Source organism: Pelmatolapia mariae, linkage group LG16_19 (assembly GCF_036321145.2).
Source record: "Pelmatolapia mariae isolate MD_Pm_ZW linkage group LG16_19, Pm_UMD_F_2, whole genome shotgun sequence".
Lineage (NCBI taxonomy): Eukaryota > Metazoa > Chordata > Actinopteri > Cichliformes > Cichlidae > Pelmatolapia > Pelmatolapia mariae.
The window spans coordinates 7,029,532-7,052,262 of NC_086241.1; the positions used below are offsets into that span (position 1 = coordinate 7,029,532).

At 39.9% G+C, this 22,731-nt stretch overlaps 1 protein-coding gene across 5 annotated transcripts in view; it reads right to left on the reverse strand.

Annotated features, from left to right (window-relative positions):
* Positions 1–22,731, reverse strand: part of LOC134644062 (nck-associated protein 5-like) — a 104,786-nt gene that overhangs the window by 13,964 nt on the left and 68,091 nt on the right. For 3 of the 5 annotated variants that reach the window (XM_063496735.1, XM_063496737.1, XM_063496736.1), the window contains exons 8-11: positions 15,173–15,352; positions 12,207–15,058; positions 10,549–10,663; positions 8,214–8,289 (exon numbers count right to left, since the gene is read on the reverse strand). In XM_063496735.1, coding sequence (XP_063352805.1) covers positions 8,214–8,289; positions 10,549–10,663; positions 12,207–15,058; positions 15,173–15,352 — 3,223 coding nt within the window. Of the gene's footprint in view, positions 1–3,497; positions 3,809–8,034; positions 8,074–8,213; positions 8,290–10,548; positions 10,664–12,206; positions 15,059–15,172; positions 15,353–22,731 lie in introns of all 5 variants that reach the window. The other 2 variants (XR_010096453.1, XM_063496738.1) reach the window with 2 other exon arrangements.

Sequence of the window (22,731 nt, forward strand, 5' to 3'; positions counted from 1 at the left end):
TGACTGTTAGCATGCACTGGTCACATGGTGAATATGAAATGCACACAATGGCATGTGACATGAAATACAAATGCACGCTGCTGGGGGTATTTAATTAACAAAATATTTGAAATCTTAAACAAAAATGGTTCTGTTGTATGCATTATTTAAACGTGTGTAAGGTTAATTCTTAAATTTATTAAGCACTTTTTGTTGAAAATATAAAGTAACTTGAAAAATGAGCCCTTTTCGACAAATATTCAAAGGATGTAATGCTTTGGTAAGCAGCATTAGCTAATATTAGCTTATAAATGTAGTACACTAATCAGTAAAATCATCAAAGCACCAACTTCCAGCACAGCAAAGACAAACTCAGAATAGAAATTAAAAAATAAATACTGGTGTTGCTTCAAGTAGAAATTTGCTAGTAACAGTAGTAAGCGAGTAAGCTAAGTTTAGCTAGATAGCTACTAAATCAAGCTATCAAGGAATCTGTTTGGATTAGCCGATAAGCAAAGGGTGGGCAATTACTTTACCCAAGTGGCCACATGAGAAACTGGGACTGTTGTGAAGGGCCACACCAATAAGCTAAACTCAGTATTAATGCTATCTCTTTATAAGCTTATTCACAACAGTGAACAACAGTAGCCTACCAGTTTCTCATGTGGCCCCTTGAGACAAGGAAATACCCACGTTTGAGATAAGATAAAATTAGCTACCTGGCCGAATAAAGATTTGACCATCTGGGAAAAGTACATCATGAACAGGATATTAGATCATGGAGGATGTTTACCATTAAATGTAATACTAAGTTGTCTTTCCTCTTAATGAGAAAGGCAGTTAATATTAGTTAACACTAGTATGTCTGCTAACACAGATGAATTGCTAGCTATGTCAGACAGCAAACTGTTGTCTTAAAGTGGTCAGCTAATTCATCCAAACTACTAACTATCAATTTCATACTATTTTATCACCTAACATTATAAACTCAGCAATACCAGTTACTTATGTTAGATGCTATGGCTAGATGGCTAACCACATCTTGCTTGCTTGCTAACGTTACTGCTCACAGAATCTGAGTGGAAACGTTAAGTGGATGACTTGGCAAATAATGTCATCAGCTAACCTAATCCATGATACTTACTTGCATGAAAGGTCAGTGTTGTTTTTAATCCATCAGTAAATTATGTAATAGAATGAAGTAAAGATTTATAACATTTATGTTATACAGTAATAGCCAGAATGATGGCAGTTTTCCAGGAGGCTGTAACTTAGCTATACAACTTAACTCACAAGTAATTTTTTAAAACTCACTATACAGATATTCAGGTATTTACTGGTCTCTCAGTTGTTATACAAGGTTCATACAACATTGAGTGCATTAACAACAAAATGCATAACTCATTTAAGACTAATATATGCAGAAATTGCACTGGATTTTTTAGCTTTTGCATCACTGTTCAGCCACATTTGCATCAGAGAACCATTTTTGTATATCATAGGAAACCAAAAACAACATGAATCACTCCAGTCACCCATCTAGCGTGCACATCATCGAAATAAGAAAATATTTCTTCAAGCTGTTGTCATGCAGACTCATGTTTTAATATGTAGCCTGAAGCATGAAGCCTGTAGGCAATCACACTGTGGAGCTGAGGCAACAGCTGTGCCCCCTTTATTAATTAAGATGTGCATGCATGAGACTTTTGAGTGCTCCTCTGGGTTTCTTCAAACCTGTTTTTCTTCATTTTTTTCTAATTCTGATTTTAAGCTGTTGTGCCCCGATTAATTGAGAACTTAAAATGATCACATTAAAAGTCATGCTATGTTTGAAAATAGACAAATGTGGAAAGGGGAATGGTAAAACCATTATCAATAATGCTGAAAAACATTAAGTTACATTTTAACTAGAAGCTCTGGAAACACCTCAGTAGATTGTAATTCTTTAGAGTTACAGCCTCAGCTGGAAAACATCTCTAACATCCATTACAGTCATCCACTGCAGCTTCCTCATATTAAATAATAGCTTTAAGTAGCTATGTTTAAATCAGTAACTTGTACTCATGCAGCAACAAACAAGAACAAATAATTGAACTGTGGAGAAGTAGGACAGAAATGTTATTGATTAGTCTGGTCTTAGGTTGGAAGTCTTCTTTAGAAAGGCAGGATCACAGAGGCTGAGAATTGATTGCTTACAACAAGCCCCAGCTGTATTGAGAACAATCAATAGCTGCTTAATGTCACAAGCTAACAGTGCAGTACTTAGTATTTAAAAATTATATAGCATACACATAAAAATAATATGACATGATTTCTGTTTAAGCAGAAAAGTTTCACTTAAAGTGGCCCTACTATGCTTTTTCCAGCTCTGTATTTTCAGTTTTTGACTCTACTGCAGTAGCTTTGCATGATTTACAGTTCAAAATAATCCTTTACTCACTATAGAAATTCCCGACTTCATACTTCAAAGCCAACCATTTTAGCTCCTCCCCTTTTAAGCAAACTGATTGGCTGTCACTTGACAAATTATTTTAGTCGTTGGTTTGGACTAATGTGGGTCCTGATTACAATATTAGGGATATCTTCTTATTCTCGGTGACATCATACAGAGCCAAGAACAGAAAAAAACCTGCCGGAAACAGAGCATTTAATGGAGTCTAAAATATTAGCTTCTGGCTCACAGGGATTATTTGCACAAAAAACTGACCTCGTTATTTGAAACGCTGGCCATGTTTAATATGAATAGTTTATATATGACATAAAATATTGAAAAAGCACAATAGGTCATCTTTAAGGGTATGTGTTCGATAAGTTTAAGGCAGTGGTGTCAAACAACAATCAAATTGTCAAAATCTCTTCATAGGTTTTACAGCCTTTCCTACTGATGAAGACCACCCAACAGCCATTCATACTGCATTAAAATAATTAAGCAATAGATAAACAACTAAATGACAGAAAAGTCTTTTTTTTACTATTGTTTATAGGAACTGCTTTTTTTGCTTTTTTTTTTTTTTTCCATAGGATCAAAATAAAAACAATGTTATTTTATTTGTTTTAGTTTTACTGTGAATTAACAAAAACTTCTGTTTTTAATTAGATTGCAGATTGCTTTTACTTCATTGTCTTTATCAGCAGCATTTCGTTATCACATTGAAAAACTGAGACTGTTCAATACTGTTGGAATTGCAGTTCTTTTTCTTATATTTATTGGGATTGAATGCATAGTTAAATTTCTCCACACTGACAGAAGGAGCATTTTCTCTGGTTCTCTGGTTTGACTTAAGGTCAATGTGGGCTTTATGTGGCCCACGATGTAATATGAGTTTGACATCCCTGATTTAAGGTATTGATGTTCACATCTTAATAGGTCAAAGGGCTGGGCAGCAATTTACACCTCTCAGTAAAGGGCATCTTGTTAGTGAAAATCAACTTGAAAACAAAAATAAAATCTGACAAGTTTGACTTGAATGTAAAAGAGAAACATCACATCATCACAGAAAAATTATTCAAACACAGACCAGAAAGGGGAAATCCAGTCGTCTTGCTCCTTTTAGAGTTGCTACAGCGGATCATCTGCCTCCATCTCATCCTGTCCCAGCATCTTCCTCTATCACACCAACAGTCTGCATGTCCTGCTTCACTACATCCATGAATCTTCCCCTTTTCCTCCTGCCTGGCAGCTTCATATGTAGCATCCTTTTTCCAGTACATCCGCTATTCCTTCTCTGCAAACCATCTCAGGCTTGCCTCTCTAACTTTGTGGCCAAACCATCTTAGCCTGAGTCGTCCCTCTGATGTACTCATGTGTAATCTTGTCCTTTGGATGGTGCTTAAAGACAAACGCAGCTGGTTAAAGGAGTTTGTAACCCTAACCTGCTGCACATTCTTTCCAGCTTGATCTCTCTGCCTAGCCAATCAACACCTTCCTTAGCATCCAGCCTTACATACAAAGCCTTTTCCTTTGCCATCACTCACTTCTGTATGCCCAGCCTCCCAATACTCTGAAATCACAAATATAAAGACTACTTTTAATAGAAAACCCTTTTTTTCTAAACTTTTCTCTAATTGTTGAGTGGGAATGCAAGTGGCCTCAAACATGAGCTCACTTCCACGTTCGTTATGACAACGTAGCCAAACATCCCATGACATCATTTGTATGTGACACAAATGTTGTGGATGCCAAGGTGATGTTATACCTGCCTCTCGGTGTGTGACTTTTCACGAGACTCTGTACAGCTATTTTCTTCGTTGCCGAGTGTCAAAAAGGGCGGTTTTGATTTTCGTGAAGGAGAAAGTCTTATGACTCATCAGGTGACGCCACTGGTTAGCCAATTTGTGGCATGCAGTCTGTTGACATCACATTTTTGGATTTGCTTGGATCTTTGTGCCAGGTACTATGACCTAATCGAAAACCTAATGGACTTAATGGAGTTGTGCCGAGCTGACCCAAGTCAGTACTAAAAGGGCTAATAGAGAGTCAAACACGGCATGAAACAGGGTCTCTTGGCTGATAAACCTGCACCTTTTTACACGACCAGCCTTGCATCTTTGGTTTATAAAATGAGATTATTATTGGTGCTACTGTTATTAGGCAACAATAATTACCTGCAGAACGAGCAGCACACTCGTTATGATATAGTTTAGTAAGTTATATAGGGAGATATTATGTAAGGAGCAGATACGGCACTCCATGAATGCTGCAAATCTATGGCAAAGATGATGGATGCCCTGCTCCTGCCGCAGAGATCCTGACAACAACCAAACTAGGAATCATATCATAGTGGATTGAACAATTCAAAGTTTCGCCGCATGCTGTCCAGATATTAGCTGTACATATGACTATCCATATCGGGTCAGTGGCACATTTCACTTGTTTGGTTATATGAGTACTTTGGTTGGTGATAAGCACATGGACTATATAAAAGAAGGACGTAGCCACCGTGATGTTGCCCGTTATGAATACTTGAGCTTGGTGATTTGAAGGTGGATGTGACTATGAAGCTGCACGCTTCGCGAGCGCACCCTGCCAAATAAATACCAGTCCATTTCAATCATGCAAACAACTTTAAAACTTTTAAGACATGTAATTTGACAGGTGTGTGACGGCCCAGCTGCAGCAGCCTGTCCTGCATTATGCATTCCCTTGTTTGTCCCTTTGTTTTGCCTTGCAGGCTCCTGGTAATCAGTGCAGCTGGGAGCACCTGGCTGGTCTCTGTAGCACATTTATGAGCTGGCTGTCACAATATTTCCTCTCCATTCACCGTGCACCTTTTATTTGAGGTTTTATACAAAACTCCACCCTACAGTTAACATTCAAACACTCCTGACGACTAACACACCTAATAAAATTGTAGTTTTTGCCTCTTTTTAGTTAACAAATTTGCATTAAACTGTGTCTCTGCCATTACTTTTCATGGCTCATGAGTTGGACCATGACAAGGGGGTAATAAAAACATGTTTTTATCTCAGCTGGATTTTAAAATAAGACTTCAGTTGGATGAGGAGTGGCTAAGATAAACTCTAGTGGCTTCAATGCACAGCCAGAAAGTTTCTCAGTAAAGTATGAGACTGAAAATGAGAATTTAATTGTGGTATTTTTGTTTTGTGCCTCTTCGCTTTAATGCATCAAGTTGAAAGCTGCTCTGTCGAGTCTGCATCAGGCCCAGCATTTTGGAGTCTGGGTGGTATAATTCAGCTCACAGCTGAAGGCAAACTTAATTCACTCAGTAGTAGTTTGGCTGATCGTGCTTAGCTGGTGCAGCGCTGAAATTTTAATGAGGTGATTAACCCCCGAGGGCAAGCGTTCGTCCGTATCAAACATGCTTGATATTTGCAGCGCCTCGCCGATGGTGTCACTCTGGCCAATGAAATTTCAGTACGGTCTGTCACCGGTCCTCCACTGGAGTGATGCGGAAAGTTTAATAAGCCGCTATTTCTAATTTAGTGAGTGACCACAAAGCAGAAAGAGCCAAATAAAGTTTTACTCCTCGTCTGTTATCTCTTTCCCACTCGCCTGCTTTTAAATAAATTGCCACCTTTAGTTTCACCTCGTTAGTAAGCATCAGGCTGATGCTTAAATGCTTTTTAAACTTGCTCCCTTTTTTTTTTCATCTACACCAAATTATTACTAAGCAGCAATCCAAGCCTAGCACAGAACATGAGTGTTTTTGGTGTGTTCTTGATACTCTGGTATTAAATCACACAGGTAAAAAACCTACCCCAACCTAATGTGTCTGTGCATTTGTTTTCAAAAGGGTAATTAGAACAGATCCAGTGGGACAGTCAGTCTAGAACTTTAAGGACCAAACTGGTCAAAATGCAGAATTTTTAAATTTTTAACCAGCAGATAACAGGAAAAAGGGGCGAGAGAGATTAGTTTGATTTGCCCATATGAACCCATGTTTGCAGCTGTGGCCTTGCTTCATAAAAAAATAACAGATTATAAAAATGTAATTGCAGTTCAAGAAGCAAACTAAACGTCTACGCCTACACTGAAACATCCAGATCTGTTGGGATCTTCTGTATGTGGAATTTGCATGTTTTTCTTGTGCCTACATGAGTTTCCTTCAGATACTACCAGTTCCTCCCACTGTCCAAAGGCATGCATGTTAGGTGAACTGGAAAATGGATGTACTGCAGATCTTTCTAGTTTTCTCACATGCCAGTTACCAGAGTTTGCCTGAGTATGCTCCTAAAGGTGTAGGCTAACCAAGTCACCAGGATCCATCTGTACACTGTATACAGATGCATGAAATCCACTGCCGTCCCATCCAGCAGCTGCTGAGATATCCCAGTTTGAATCAAAGACTGAAACATCCACTATAGGGAGCGTTCTCCCACACGTGTGCCCAAATTTGAACATTATTAAACTAAGATTGAAATTTCAGTCCCATGCAGCCCTCTGCATGAGAAAATTACATCTGCACCCCATCTTATTATGGCAAGCATACCAACTTTCAGCTATCAGTTGGAGGGAGATTGTTGGACTAAATGGTGGGGCGAGTGTGTGTGTGTGTGTGTGTATTGGAACATTAAACAGTGCAGAGGTGTATTTCAGAGGGGAAACAAAGTCCCACGGGACAATAATAACCTTAATAATTAGTTTTCAGCTCAAACTTGCCGTCTGTGCTGCTCACAAATGTGTTTTTACTTCATATGTAATCAAACTGTATTTAACTCACTCACCTACTCAAATGAACAGGCTTCTTACTCCCATGTTCTTTTTACTTCCTAACAAATTCTATATGATCTTAATGGTGTGTATATTATGCTAATGTTGCATTATTTTGGCAATATTTTATCCAGTCATCCCAGTAATGACCACTGAATTCAGTTAAATTTAAATACTTACAGAGTTACACTAAGCAGACATGGATGTGCACAATACCTGTAAAGCTGCAAGGTGTAAGTCTCATTAATAATCTCTAACAGGCAGGTGTTATATTAAAAGATAGATATGGACATAGGTGGGGAAAATCTCCAATCTTTGTGGTGTTGAGATGTAGAAAAAAACTAAATGTGAAGACTAAAATAAAAGGTTCAAGCTAATCTTTTTTCATAAAGAGCTGGTTTTGAAGCTTCTCCCTTTATCTGGAGACTTTTTTGGGCAGTGTGAGAATGAAAGCAAAAGTGTGTGTCAGCCATGCGTTATGGTCGTCATATGGCTTCACACCTCTGCAGGGTAGTGAGCTGTCTTTGGTTGCAGCAGCAGTTTGGTCCACAGAATCAAAACAGCTGAAGCAGATTCATCATGGATCCACCACTCACAGTAAAACTGGCCATGAGGAAGCTCGAGTGAATACGTTTATCCTGATTTGATGAGCCTGGGCATGCAGATTTTTAGTGCATGAGTCCGTGAAGATGAGTGGTCAAGCCTACCGTTAAAGAGCAAAGTCTGCATGGTGTAAAGCCACGGTGGAATGATTTGCTCCGATTTAAAAAAAAAAAAAAACATGAACAGAGATATGGTGGCGGCAAAAGCACAAACTGACAAAATTTAGCATTTTGCATGTTTGCTTGACTGCTCATGGCATATTTATCATGTTCATGACTTACACATGTGTGTCAAATTTGGTCTTCACTTCTGTCTGCAAACTGTAAAATGGTAAGCACAGATGAAACCTTAATGCTATCATTGTTTGAAAGACACATTAACATTGCTACTGGTACCGAGTCAGAGGCATCTAAAACTATTTAAGGAGACTGTGACAGAACAGAGGAGAGAAAAGTCTGACCTATTACTGCATCCTGGTTCGGGCTCTTCACCGTGGATCCATTTTCACTGTCAGATCTTCTGTTCATCATCTGCATCTTTGTATTTTTGAAGAAAAATAAAAACAAAGATATTAAAACTTTATACATTTGTACATCAAGCAGTTTTTCATTGCATGTTTCTTTTAGAAAACACTGCATACATTTCCACTGAAATCACTGAGATCACACCATGTTAGACGAACCAACTCAATGAGTGAAACTACAGGCATGTAATCTTCTCCTTCTAATAGAACATGGTCTCTGACTCTGGATGGCATTACTTTGGTCTGCAGCAGCATGATGAGTAACCTTGGTGTCATTTTTGATCAGGATGCATCCTTCAGCTTGTGCATTTAACAAATGGGTTGCTTTCTTTTATCTGCATAGTGCTGTCAAAATCAGAAGCGTCCTGTCTCAGAGTGAAGCTGAAAAGCTAATCCATGCATCTGCTACTTATAGCCTGGACTCGTTATCTGAAAGCTCCCTAAAAACAGTCAGTTGATCCAAAATAAAAGTAAGAAACTTAATAGCATGTGGCTAAAACAAGCCCTTACACAGGGCACGTGTGACAAGAAAGTACAGTACACATGTTTTACCTGCCTCTTATTTCTTTAAAAATATTTTTCTTGTAATTTTTTTTAAGTGGTCTTCAGCAATAGTTCTTCAGGCTTTCCAAAGATTATTTAAGACATTGGCTGCTTTTTCACTCATTTTCAGTCAAATCCTTGTCCCTGACAATTTTCATAATAATGTGCGTTTGTTTGTTAAACACTGACCTATAAATCATTCTAACAGCCCATAGAAACCCCACATCATTTATTTTAATGCGTTTAGTTTGATCTATGAAAAAGGCCATAACACAGATTGACAGACGTAAAAAAAGTACCCTATTGCACCAATAGGGTGATTCCCAAAGAGCTATCAACCTGGCATGTCTGAACATGTTGTGCAGTGTGTTCTTAAAAAAAAATTAAGAAACTGGACAAGTTGAGGACAAAAGAAGAAGTGGCAGATTTTTTTTTGATTTTTTTTTTAAAAAGCAGATGGACAGTATTTGAAACTGAACTGAAAGGAACTGATGGAGTGATGAATCCAACTTCAGGCAAGCATCCAAAGAAGAGCTTTAAATGTCGTTCAAGAAGCCTGGAGAACCATTCCTGAAGACTACTTAATGAAATGACAAAAAAATCTGCCTGAAAGAGTTCAGACTGTGATGAAGAATAACAGTGGTCAGACCAAATATTGATTTTTTTTTTTTATTAGTATAAGTTTCAGTTCCTAAAGTGTTTCCCTGTCAGTTTCTCCTTCATGTTTCTTCTTTATGTGTTTAGGTTTCATTTTTTGAGGGACCATCCGGCATTTGGGTCCTTCCCAGAAAGTTTGGAGGAATGGTTTGTGGATTTGACCTGAAGTCTAGCTCATTTATTAAAACAGCTGAGAATCAAGTACTGAACAAAATCTGGCTTTTGGTCAGCGCACACTGATGTCTTATTTTAACTGACTGGGCACTCCTATAGCATTATTTTTTTATTCTGCAGGGCTGACCTATAGATTTCCTCAGATGCCTTGAGGCTGCAGCCAAATGTGCTCTGCTGTCATTGTCACTGCAGTCGCACTAAAAAAGAAACAAAATGGTTGGAAAACCTTACTGCACATGTTGTAAAGGAGTGTATTTTCAAAATCCTACTCAAATAGCTATTGTTAGTAAAATAAAAATTTAGAAGCAGTGTTTGGGTTAAGATCTTGTATTTAACCAAAGCTATTACAGTCTCCAAGTCCTCACAGAAAATGACTTGCTCCTTTATCAGACTAATGCTACCACTATACCTCCACCCTCCTCGTGCTGACTTTTGTTGGTTTTTACACTTTTTTATAAAGCAAAGAAGGATTCCAACAAAATGATGTTGAACAATATCTTCTCACCCCATGACATAAAACCTGAAATTTTGTCTCTGGGTTCTCATCAACACTGGTTGCTCAAAGCAAATGTTCCTGTATAGAAAAACCCACAATCAGGAGGGAGCTGTGTGCCTTTGTGTCGCATTGTGATCTGAAGGGATCCTGACCCAGCATCAGTATGTGAGTGTGCTTCCAGAAGCAGGAAGCGTTTTGGTGGCTGTGAATCTTTTCTGTTTTCTGTTTAGTGCCTCAGCGGCAACTGAAGCAACAGCTGAATGTTGTATCAGTATTTCAGAATTCATCTCTCATCCATTTCTTCATTTTTTCACGGATATTAAAGGTACAGTTCTTGCTGCTGTGATGCATCTCATGCTAATAAAATCACTGCCTGCTTGCATTAGTTAAGGATTAATTTACCTTCGGGTCCCCGATGATGTCAGCATGTCCTTGTATCTCACTCAGGGACATACCCGGGCAGGGCATTGAGATGCATGCCCGCACTGCATCGTGAGACTCTCTTCTCCCCACAGAGCTGAAAGAAAACAGTCTGTCAACACGCCACCACACACTGAAATCCTGTGATATTGACTCTCGATGCCCGGGGTGAGTCGGCTGATAAATGACCCCGCTATCTATTGAAACCTGGCTGTGAGCCTCTGTATGAACAGGTCTCAGGGCTAAGGAGGCTCATAAATGTGTCTATGACCATTTGATAAAAAATGACCCGTGTCATCTGAATCAGGAAAGCTATGAATAAATTGTATATATGAAACTGTGAGAGGCAGTGAAGATCTCAAAAGTACAGTAATTAGTTTATTAAGCGGAGAAGAGTCAAAACGGGGTCTCTGCACCAATTTAAAGATCAAAATGAATGCTTTTGTGTATATGGTTAAATTTAAGAGAAAAAATGTGAGAATGGTTTTTCGTATACTTCTTTTAATACTAAACTAATGTACTACTATACAAAATAAAGCAAAATACACCTATTTTGATTCACTTTGTATATTATCCAGCATCCTTATTGATGTAAACCTCAACAACGACAACAGACATATTTCTAACGTCCAGCTCAGGCAGTTTTAATGAAAATTGTGGCAGCTTGTTGTTTATGATTGGAAAGCGACTTCATTCGTTTCGATTTGGTGTCCTTAATTTGCGAAGCTTGAATTGATTAATATCTTTTCAGCAAGGTTGGTCATCAACTCCCTGCTGCACATGTGTGGCAGCTCATTGTTTTATTGAGTGTCAGATCTTTACTGTGGACAGCTGAAATGAAATATCTGTTATATACACACTGCAACTTAACAAAACATCAGCAAGGAAAACTACAGTGTTCTGTTTGCTGCTGTTTTTGCTTTTGTTAAGCTGGAGAGTGTTTGACCCCTCAGGGCCATCGTAGTGATAACAATTCATTCAGCATTCAGCTGGTGAGTCTGTACGGAGAGCTGCACACTCCTCCTTAATTTTGTGTGTGCGTGTTTTGCCAGGTTACTCCAGCACATGAGTTAAAATTGTATTTAGAATGTGCAGACATAGAGAGTCTGGTAATTTGGTAACATTAGAATATCAGAATAATTGTACTCCAATTATTAATAATAAAGTTTGAGGGCAACACAAATTAAAGGAGAAAAAGCAATACTGAGAGATATTTTTAAGAAGACTTTTTGTAGATGGATGCTAAAACGTTATCTTAGCCATATCTTATTAAACTACTATAGGAACAAAAATATTTCAGCCTGAAAGAGAAAGGCGGGGCTTTTTCTTCATTATGACAAGATAAGCAGTCATTCCTGTTATATTTCTTTGAAGTCTGCCTAAAGGGCAAAGTCTCTGTGGACTAGTCTGTGCAATTACAAACACCAAAGCAGGTATATGGCTGTCGACATGAAGCCTCACATTCTCTATCACTGATCACTGCTTGTTAACAAAAAATGCTTATCAACTGAGGTGGAAAAATGCATGTCACCTACAGCAGATTTATTGGAAATCTAAGATAATTTCCCTTTTTATGATTTTGTGACATGTGGGAAACCTGAAAAACATGACCTTTATCACTGATTTACCAGCTTTCTTACCAGTCTTTTCCATCACTTTTTCTTCTGTCTCTCTTCTTGTCAGACTTTGTCTGCTTTCCGCCCAGAAGCGATGAGATCTTTTGCTCCCTCTTGTCGTCTTTTCCTTTCGGTGGATCAACCTTTTTGCTGGGAGCAGGAAGCTTACTCTTACGAAAGCCGAACCAACTTGCTAAGCTTGATCCAGATTTTTGCTTCACCTCACTGGTTCGCTCTTGTTCCTGAGACTTGTGCAAGTTCTCCTCTATGCCGAGCATCACTTTCTCTTCAATTGTAGTTATGGTACTTTGTCTCTCAGGCTCTTCAGAAACTGGCTCCCCAAAGGCGCTCGAAAACTGTTGCTCTATCTGAAGTCGCCTAGCCTGCTCACGCTGGAGTTTGAGACTTTGGAGTCTTTCACTGGAGGACCCCAGATGTAAAGGAACTGCTAGTCCCTCTTCAATCAAAAAGTTGTTTAAGAGGGATCGATTCATTGGACAGTGGTAGCTACTGGAGCAGCTCATACTTCCTGGCAGGACATCACCAAGAGAGTTCAAGGAGCTCCCTGAGTGTGTTTTGATCTGTGTGCGGACCTTTCCAGATCTGTTGAAGCTTGGTCTGTCCATATAGCGTGCACCAAAGCTCTGACTACGAGCTTTGGCCCCATTCATGCCCAGTACTGGTTTAAGAGGAGGTCTAGTAGAAACAGATACAGACCGTTTGAACAGCCAGCCTTCCTCGTCAAATCCCCAATCTAGCATTACACCGCTGTCTGACACAACAGGTTGGACAGAAGGCTCAGAATCTAGCGAGTTGCAACGGGTCTCAATCTTTTTGCGGGTGTTATCATGAGTGCTGGATTCATGTATTGTCTGGGGGTCACACGTGAAAGTCTGAAAGGTCTGGATGCTTTTTCCAGAAGGGTTCGTATCGTCCTTGTTTTGCCTTCCGAAAATGAGGAAGGTATTTGCTTCTTGTCCAGCGATTGCCTCATGAGATTTGGCATTTACAGGAAGAGTCCTTTTTACGGCTCTTGAAGAGGAAGTCTGTGGATGGTAGTATGCATTAGAATATGCTGGTGGTAAGACTTCCGAGAGTTTTGGCTCACTGACACTCTGTTGGGATCTTTGCAAGATGCTCTGATTTGGCAATACAGAGGGAACGCCATTTTCAATATAGCTCATGGTAGCTCTGTCTGTAGATAACCGGACAGATTCTGAAGCTGATTGTGATTCTTGAACTACAACAGGAGGTATCATAGATGAATGGGTGTGGTACATTTTACCTTCAGCACCCATTTGTGGGGCTGCATGTTGACCATCTAGTATTGCACTGGATTGTTGAGGTTGTACGACTGAAGAAACCTGATGCATATGCAACTTGGTTGGGCCAGTCATTGAACTGTGAGCCTGCCCTGGAGATGTTTGATCTTTGGGAAAGCTGTCACTACTAGGTCTGAGAAGAAGAGAAGTAGTTCGACCTGGGGGTCGCGGCGGGGATAGGGATCTGAGTTCTGAGTCACAGTCATGGTCCTGACGTCGTTGTTTTCGTGGAGAGCATGGTAAGTTGTCATAGATACCATCTTCTGAAGAGTCATTGCTTGACTGAAGTCTGGCTATTTGTGATTTTGTGGGACTCTTTAAGCCATCACTGACCCCTGTAGACTTAAATATCTTTGAATGTTTCACGGGAGAAACAAGAGGTGAGCACTTTTGCATCTTCTCAAGAGACTTGGAACTTGATGATGCTGAATTATCCTCATCTTTCTCAGTTTTAGATAATGTGCTCTTGGTTGAACCATGGGCTTTATTTAAATTTGTCCTTTTGCTAGGGTCACTGCTCCCTGTTGGGTTAGGGTTAGGGTTGGGCTGTCCTTTGGGCCTTTGACCCTTGATAAGCTTTTGATGTAGAGGAGAATGTGTGTGCTTTTGTTGCTCTGGTCCTCCATCTGCACTCTTGCTCCGCAAAATAAAAGCCTTTCTCGCTGAGTCACAGAGTTGAGGTTTTGGTTTCCTCTGAGGAGATTCTGAGGCGGAATAGTCCTGGCGGTCACCGCCGGCTTGACTTATTGGGTCTCTGCGATGAGGAACTTCCATTGAGGAGCTGCGCTGCCTGGCTTCATTCATGCAGCACAGAGCTCTTGGTACAGTATGTTGAACTGATGAGCCAACATCACCTGTTCCCACTTCCACTTGTTTGGAGGACGCTCTTCCCTGTTGTCCTTTGACATAATCAAGCCTGGATTTACGGTCAGTGGATCTTTCCTGGTTATTGTTTCTGTCACTCAACTTTACGCCTTTATGTTTTTCTAGTGAATCTGTCTTCATTTCCTCCAGATGTGTAAGGCTATCAGTTGGGCTCACACCAGGTTTAACAGTGGGGCCCTCCAGAAATAAGAAGTTGTCTGTGACAGGTGAAGGAAACAGACCAGAGTTCCCTGAAAGTTTCACAGGATCTACTTCAAATTCCTGAGTGACCTCCAACTTGTCCAAGCTTAGAAGTTCTTTTGCTGGCAGGTCACTGGATTCGCTGTTTGGTACTTTAGGCAATTCGTCATCCGCATCATCAGAGTCTACAATGGAAATCCTTGTTTCTGCCTTGAAAGATTTACTTGTAGGGGCTACTTGCTTGGCTGTAGTCCCTCGCTGGGCAAACTTGACACCAAGTGAGTATATACCCTCGTTTGAGGTCATACAGTCTTTGCAGTGTGGTACAGACGGAAGGGAGGAAGTCCCCTTGGAGTTGGACATTTGAAGACGTTTCAGGCCTTTCAAAATGTGACCTTCCTTCCATCCCAGGTCTGTGTGCTCCAGAGCAGCTGAGTGATTGCTGGATACTGAACCAGTACTCATCCTTTTGTCTCGGCTTGAGGCACACTATGTATTAAAAGAGATATTTGCAATTACTGAAACAGCATTCATAATTAGCTTTTGCAAATTACATTTTTTTCAAACAAAAAAGAAGATGGATGGAAGGTGAATGATACCAACCTGCTTTGAGTAGCCACGTCCCTCTGCCCAAGTGTGGGAGCCACTGGAATATTCACTGCAAGCGCTGGAGAGTGAAAGCTCACTGCCACTGCCGCTGCCACTGCTGCGTGGGCACGTTAGACTCAGCAGGCTGGGCCACCTTCCTGCAGGAATTCCTGCTTTTCCATTCCTTTGGACCTCCTGAAAAAGAAGATATCTTGCAGTTAATTTAAAGGTAGTATTTTTCCAGTGGGTGTGCTAGAATATTTTCTGATGTGTGCTGCTATTTTTTACTTTTCTTTACCTATCATTTTACCGTTGTAAATAAGAATGTGCTCGTAATGACTTAAAGTTCATCGAAATAAAGTTCACACTGGCACACTTCACCATCGTGTGGTACAAACCGGTATTACACAAATGTGCAGCTTGGTCATACTTTTTCAACACAAAGCATACTAGATGTATGGCTTTATATGTCCCTATGGCATATAAAGCCATAGGGATGGTTTCTTCAAATTCCGCTGATAGGTTGATTTTAAAGGGTTAAAGCACAGTGATTTACAATAAGCACCTTAAAAACACAATAAAGAGACAACTGCTCCGGTGAAAAATTCATTGTACATGTGGGGTATGGCTGAGTGGTGAAAGCACAAATGGAGGGCCTTTAGTGCACCTCATTTACAGGACAGATCAGTTTGACCAAAATTGAAGAAAAAGTCAAACTAAGAAAACTGTTAAAAGTATACACACTGTCTTTGTTGGGTGTCTGGTAGTACAGGCACTGTTGCTTCCTCACCACCATTACCTGATGCAAAAGACTGTCAACAAAAGCTGCAACTCCCACCAGTATAGACAGTAGTTACTCCCAATTCAGTTTTTCAAAAGAGACTTGTAATAATTTAACAGCGGAAAACATATACTGTCATAATAAAATAATTGCAAACATCATAAAATTAACCCACAAATATCACCCAAATTCCCCCTTTTTTCATACCACAGCTGGCACATTGCCCGGGAAACCTGAAAAAAGTTCTAAAAGGGACCTGGAATGGTTTGCCAGTTCCTGGGTTCAGCACTGGGGTGGTCCCTCATGCACTATATGGACAAAACATTGAATCCTATATGAAGTATGAATACTGTAGGGTTGTTGTTCTGGGGTTGACCTGTCAAACATCTTTGAGATGAGCGAAAATTCCCACAGCCACACTCCAAAAACCTGTAGAAAGCTTTTCTAAAAGAGTGGAGCTGTTATATCTGCAAAGGGGTATATAACGTGTACGTGGCTTCCTTCTTTTGTCCATATTCTTTAACATTCAGCTGCCTCCCCAGTGAGCCTCCTGTCCTGTCTTGCTTTATTGTGAGGTTCTAGCACTCTGACTGGAACTGGTTCATTTGGGCTCAGAGAGCCCAAATGACAGACAAAGACATTGATTGTAAAATGCATCCAAGATCAGAGAGCTTGAGTCCAATCGTGGTATGGAAGACTAGCTGGTGAGGCAGCTGGTCAGTTATTCATATATTCAATTCATTTGCAGCTAAAGTTTTTGCAGTGGGGTTCCTGAAGTTAACCTCCTAACAGCTATCAGTTCACCTGTGATCCATCTACAGTTAGAGGTTTGGGGATAACAGCCATGGAATTTTTCCTGTTTAAGAGCTTACCTTTTGGATGTTTTAAAGGAAAACTGTATGTAACGGGAATGACAGATCCAACCACATACTGCACTTTAACACCCTTTATTAATTCCAGGTTGTCGTATTTACAACTCACGGCTGTAGCTTTTCACCTGTGATCCACTATACAACAACAACACTCCTTAGGTCCTGGCACATTTAATAGGGGAGGCATGATGAGCTAATTGACAAACCACGCCTCACCACACTGTAATGTGGAAACGAAAGTGTAAGCATTCATTTGAAAGGTAAGATCTTTTAAAAACTTTCAGTGTGATTAAACTTAAACTCAACCCCGAACCCAACCCTCAGCAGGTCGCCAACTGCTGGATGTTATAAGCTCATCCTCTGATTCACACTGGTGAACACAGTACGTGTTCATCCACCTAATTCGTGACATTATGTGTTTCTTGGACGGCCCGTGGCTCTCCATTTGTCTCCGTCACAGTCCTTAAAAGAATCAATATGCTGGATACATCACTGTCTCTTTCCATCCAAAGGCTAATTGAGGAATGGGATGACATTTTCTACTCCTGCGGTCAGATGGCTCCTGTTTAAAAACGCTGAGTGTTTTCATCTTTCTCTGGTCTCACAGGTGCACCATGATCTCTGTGAGAGCTGCTGAATGAGACATTTTAAAACAATGCCTCTATTCTGACACAAGGGAGGCTATTAACTGTGCCAAGAGCCTCTTGGTGTCTCTGCTGTTCATTTATATTTCAGCTGCATAAAGACTAATGACTGTTAGATGAAGATGATGCCCCTGTGAGGGCTAAAAAGCTAGAAAATGAACCAAAATCAACATTCACATTATTCCACGGACTCATATCACTCTTGATATGAGTCCTTTGGTGATATTTCTGAAAGCAAGTTTTGTGCCTGTGCCAGATGTGCCTGCGTGATGAATGTTTGTCGCAAGGACAAAAATGCAATCTTGTAGAAAGAAAATTTCACAGAGCATTTTCCCTAAAAAGTCTCCAGCTAATGCAAAATGCTTGTATTAAAGGTTAAGAGAGATAGACATGGTTTGAAGGCAAGTTTTGAAAGCTTTAATACAAACTGAATATTTTATCACGCATTTTATTTTGGAGTACAATCCCCACTTCCTTGTAATAACGGGCAACTTTTGAATGATTGGTTTACTGATTCAGAGTGTAGTGTTTTCCATATTTAAAGATACTGATGGATGTCCAGTCTGTCCTCTTTCATGAGGAATCAGTTAATTACTTTTGTCAAACTGCTGCAGCTTTCTGCATCTGGTTTGTGTCTGCTGTGTTTTGCACTTTTTTGATGTTATTTTTACTCGCTGTTAAATTCGGGTATGACAAGGTTAGGTTCAAGAAAACTAATGTTGCAAGAACTGGCCGGATTAAGGCCTCACTGAGATGCGTCCGTCACCCTCAACTTGTTATTTTTTAAGATGCAGGGTTACTGTTACATGGCTGAATAACGAAGCTAACATAGAAATAGCACATACTGGCTTTAAAAGTGAGATTTCCATAGATCATAGATAGATCTCCAACTTTGCAGAATTAAACGTATTTTTGGCCTTTCTGGAAAGCTTCCCCCTTCATAATAATGTATACTTTATTGATCCCCGTGGGGAAATTCCTCTCTGCATTTAACCCATTCACTCAGTGAAGCAGTGGGCAGCCATTGGGCGCCCGAGGAGCAGTGTGTAGGGACGGTACCTTGCTCAGGGGTACCTCAGGGTAGCCGTTCAGTGGATTCAAACCCCCGACCTTCCAATCATGGGGCCACCACTCGACCTACTGAGCTATCCCTGCCCTTCATAACAACTCTGAGGAAGCAGTACATCTATAGTACACACACACACACACACACACGCGCGTGTCAGATTGTTTTCTTGTTTTTCTTCGCGTCTATTCTAGTTTCTTGTCTGTCCGAGTTACCTTCCATGTGTCTGCCCTTTTTTCTTGTTTTTGGACTTCACCTCTCGGCCGTGCTGTATGACCTTGCCCTGGATTAAAGGTCTGAACTTTGAACTTTTAGTCTTCCTAATGCAGTCTGAATTTTGATCCTCTTCTTCTGAGTCATTACTACCAAAGACTGACATTATCTTCAGTCACGTTCTTTCGATCACTACCCAGAGCATCAGGGCCCCCTGAGCTAAGGTGGTCAGGCTTCACCACAGGGACAGCCTCCTGTAGGCCCATCACCCATAGGAGGAAACATGGGTTTTCGATTTAGTGTGCATTGGATGGCAGTCAAGGTGGTCTTGATGGACCAATTCTCGGTTGCCAAGACTAGATGTCAAAAATTATGTAATTATGCATTCTTTGCTTTGGCTCACCAAAAAGTTTATGAGTTATAAACGTATTATGATAGTTAAGCAGGTTAAAATATGGAGTTACCCAGAGTTTTTTTTTGCCTTTCACTGTAAATAAACTACTTAGATAAGATGATATCATCTACTATGGAAGACCCCAGTTTGACTTTTAAATTTCATGGCTGGCGGGTTCACTTATTTGTGAAGGATCTTGTGTGGAAGTCTGTTACAAAGCCTGGCTGGCACTCGAATTGCTGGCATGCTGCAGATGCCGTTTCCAGTCAGAAGGCCCAAAGGTGTCAAGTGCTGTGACCCCATTTAAAACGGCATCGATCGTTTGGAGAACCGCCGCGGCCAGCTTCCTCTCAAAGTCATTAGTGTCATCTGTTAGCAATAATTAATGTGAATAGGAAATAATTGCATGGGGGAGCTGGGGACCAAAGTGATTTGGTCTTTTCATTGATATTCACCTATTATTTGATTATCCGAGCTATAGCCTTTACTTTGAGAACAGTGTGGGAGAAAGCCACATCTGACCGCGTGCGGATTAATCTGGAAACTAATTACAGTCAGTATGTCGAGGGGTATCTGAGATTTGACACAAGTGATGCAGTTTAACAAAACCCTCAATCAGAGCAGCGCTCGGCTTCAAGTCAAGGGCAAACTCGAGGGCTGTGGAGATGGGTTTTCCACTTCATGTTTTCAGATGGTTTTCCCACTCTGAAAAAAAAAATCTGACAAAGAAGAAGGCGACTTCCTTTTGACGACGACAGAACCGACGCTGCAAACAAATACTTGCCATGTTAAAAAGTTTATAAAAGAGGACAGAACTTATTAGTTCTCTGGATATGTCTTTATAGAGTCTCAGAAAATCCATTATTTTAGTTTTGTTTTCTTTTAAACTGAAGCACATTTTCTTATAAATAATTTTTCTAAACGATTGATGATGAAAAGACTGAGCTGTTAACATTTGGAGTTTTTGTCCTAACGATTCAAACAACTTATTCAATGTGTTTAATAAATACACTAGACCACCATCAGTGTACGGGTTATGCCACAGCTGCCCTCAATTAACAGTATTGTAATCACCAAAACCATTTTGTATGTTTCTGTAACGGTTAATCCACCAGTATGTGAACGCTTTTTAATCCTAATGATATTTTTAATACCAAAATATAATTATTGTTGTTATGCATGAATTTTAAAATTTAATGTTTTCCAAAAAAAAGCAGTTTATAATTTTTTTATTAGGAAATTACAGTAATTAGCTTTAATTCCTGAACAGAAAAATTTGCCTTAGTGATTGAATGTTATGCTTTATTAAATTCTGACTGAGAAGTCCAGTGTGCCGCCTCAAATTTGGGTATAAAAATGTGATTTTGGTTTATTATTCGCTCCATAAATAATAATATAAGCTTTCGTTTTAAATAACTTTTTGATAGAAAAGTAAAGTATTTGTATTTCCTTGTTTTTACGACAGGTGGTCTAATAAAGATGTTAAGCACTATTGATGTATAAATTAAAGAATTCTTGAAAGTCATAAAAAGTTGATATAAAATAAAGGAAATAAAGTCTTGGAGTTTTAAGAAGTGTGGTTGTCCTGAGGCTCTGTGAGGTACACTTTTGTAGACTGTAGGAACAGAAATAGACGTAGCCCTGATTCATAAAACTGCTCTACTTGCAGTCTGCAAGTTACCTTCATCACAGCAGCACATCAAAAACACCAAACATGCATCAAATGTGTTTAGAAGATTCTCCAAATAAAAAGATTTTCACCAAAGTTTTAAGAGGAAAGCTTAAGAGAGCATCTGTGTGAAAGCTAAAAGGAAAAGTGTGGCGATAAATAAATAAGCTGCATGTATAAATGAAGGAGCTGAAATCACTTTGGTTTTGTGTAACTGCTGAAGCGCGCTCTTGTCTGGCTGCAGGAGATCAGACTTTCCACGGCGTTCATTTAGATGAAACATGATTCTTCTTTTCTTCTTATGGAGCGCTCATGCAGGAAGTGACACGCTCTGCGCTCGCCGCAGGGTTCGGATCGCTGTTCCTGCGAGCAAGCGCTTGCATGTTTTCTCTACTTCTTTCTCAGCTTTAATAGATCTGTAGAGCCACTGGGAGGAATAAACAACAAATCCAAGTTGTTTCCACACACAGTGCCAACCTACAAGAATCTGCCTGACTGTTACAGCACACCTGACATCTCTCCTCAGATGGAAACATGGTTCCAAGGAGGTGTTCTTCCATCCCATCACATCCATACTGTCAGTTTGACTGGTGATAGCTTCACAGTTGAGAGACTAAAGTGAAACTCTAGCACAAACTCAAACAGCTAAACAGCTTAACTAACCAACCTTGAACCTTAATTTGAGAGGTGTGAAGACCAAATGAAAAGCTAAATCTCCACATTAAGCAACATTAAAAGAAATTAGTACATGAGCTCTTAATCCTTTATTCTTATAAATAATAAAAATATAAATACATGGTCTAAATATCTGTGCATATCAGAAATACTTTTGTGTTTACACTCCTAACTTGTCACACTGGTCAGATCCAGGAGCTCAGTAGCAGGTAACTGAGCCCCGTTTGCTCTTTTGGTCCATTTTCTTCTGACGAGACATTCAAGAAGTGGTGAATATGTCAGTATCTTTGGTGAAACTGCAGGTGAAGAGTTTAAAATAATAAGGTTTGAAAAGTTCTGGTTAATGTTATCATTTCACCCTTCTGTTTCCTCAGTCACCATCTACAAACTGTCACTGTAAGTCTCTGTTAACTCGTACACAAAACATTCCTTACAGGGTGAAGAAATGAGGAAGTTGGAATGTCGAGGTTTTGCCTCTCAGCATCAGTGATGTTAAGGGTTCAACATAGTCTTAGTGAAAAAGTGTTAGTTGATTGGTCAGCCGCTGGCACCTCGGTGTCTGCATCAGTCAGTTATGAGTGAAGGGTTGCATCAGCCATCTCACAGATGTCCCCTCTGATCACAATTCAAACCATAAGAGTTCTTTATCACCATGAAACACATTTGGCACAGCTATGCTGAATTGATTGTGTTTCCACCTGACACTGCGAAGGATGTTTCTTTGCATCAAAACTTGTTGCTCTACCTTCTTGTCCAAAAAAGGTCACCTCAGGCTTAAAAAAAAACCCCAGGATGCTAATGCTGAGGCTTCAAACCAGTGAGTACATTATGCTAGCTGTAGCCATCTTTAAAGTACAGTTTATAGTTACAGTGTATATAAATCAACAATAACAAGAAGGAAGCGGTGCTCCTGCTCTGGAATGACAGTCAGTCATGAAAACCCCACACTGGTTTCACATCCACGGGTAATACCTTCCAGTCACTTAGTCTTTGAAACCAGGGCTTCAAAAAGCAGAGTGACATCACTGTTATGTAACAGTGGTGATGTCCACCTTTTATTTACAGTCTGTGGATTTCTCAGGAGCAGAAAAGTGTGAAGATTTATAGTCGGTACACAAATGTTTTTACACAAGTCACTTCAAGTTGCATTGAGCCGATAACAAGGGGAAGAAGTTACATACAGGAACGACGTAGAGAATGTGATCAATTTTCAAAATAAAAGACCCCATGCATACGATAGCTGCTGCTTCGGAAACACTT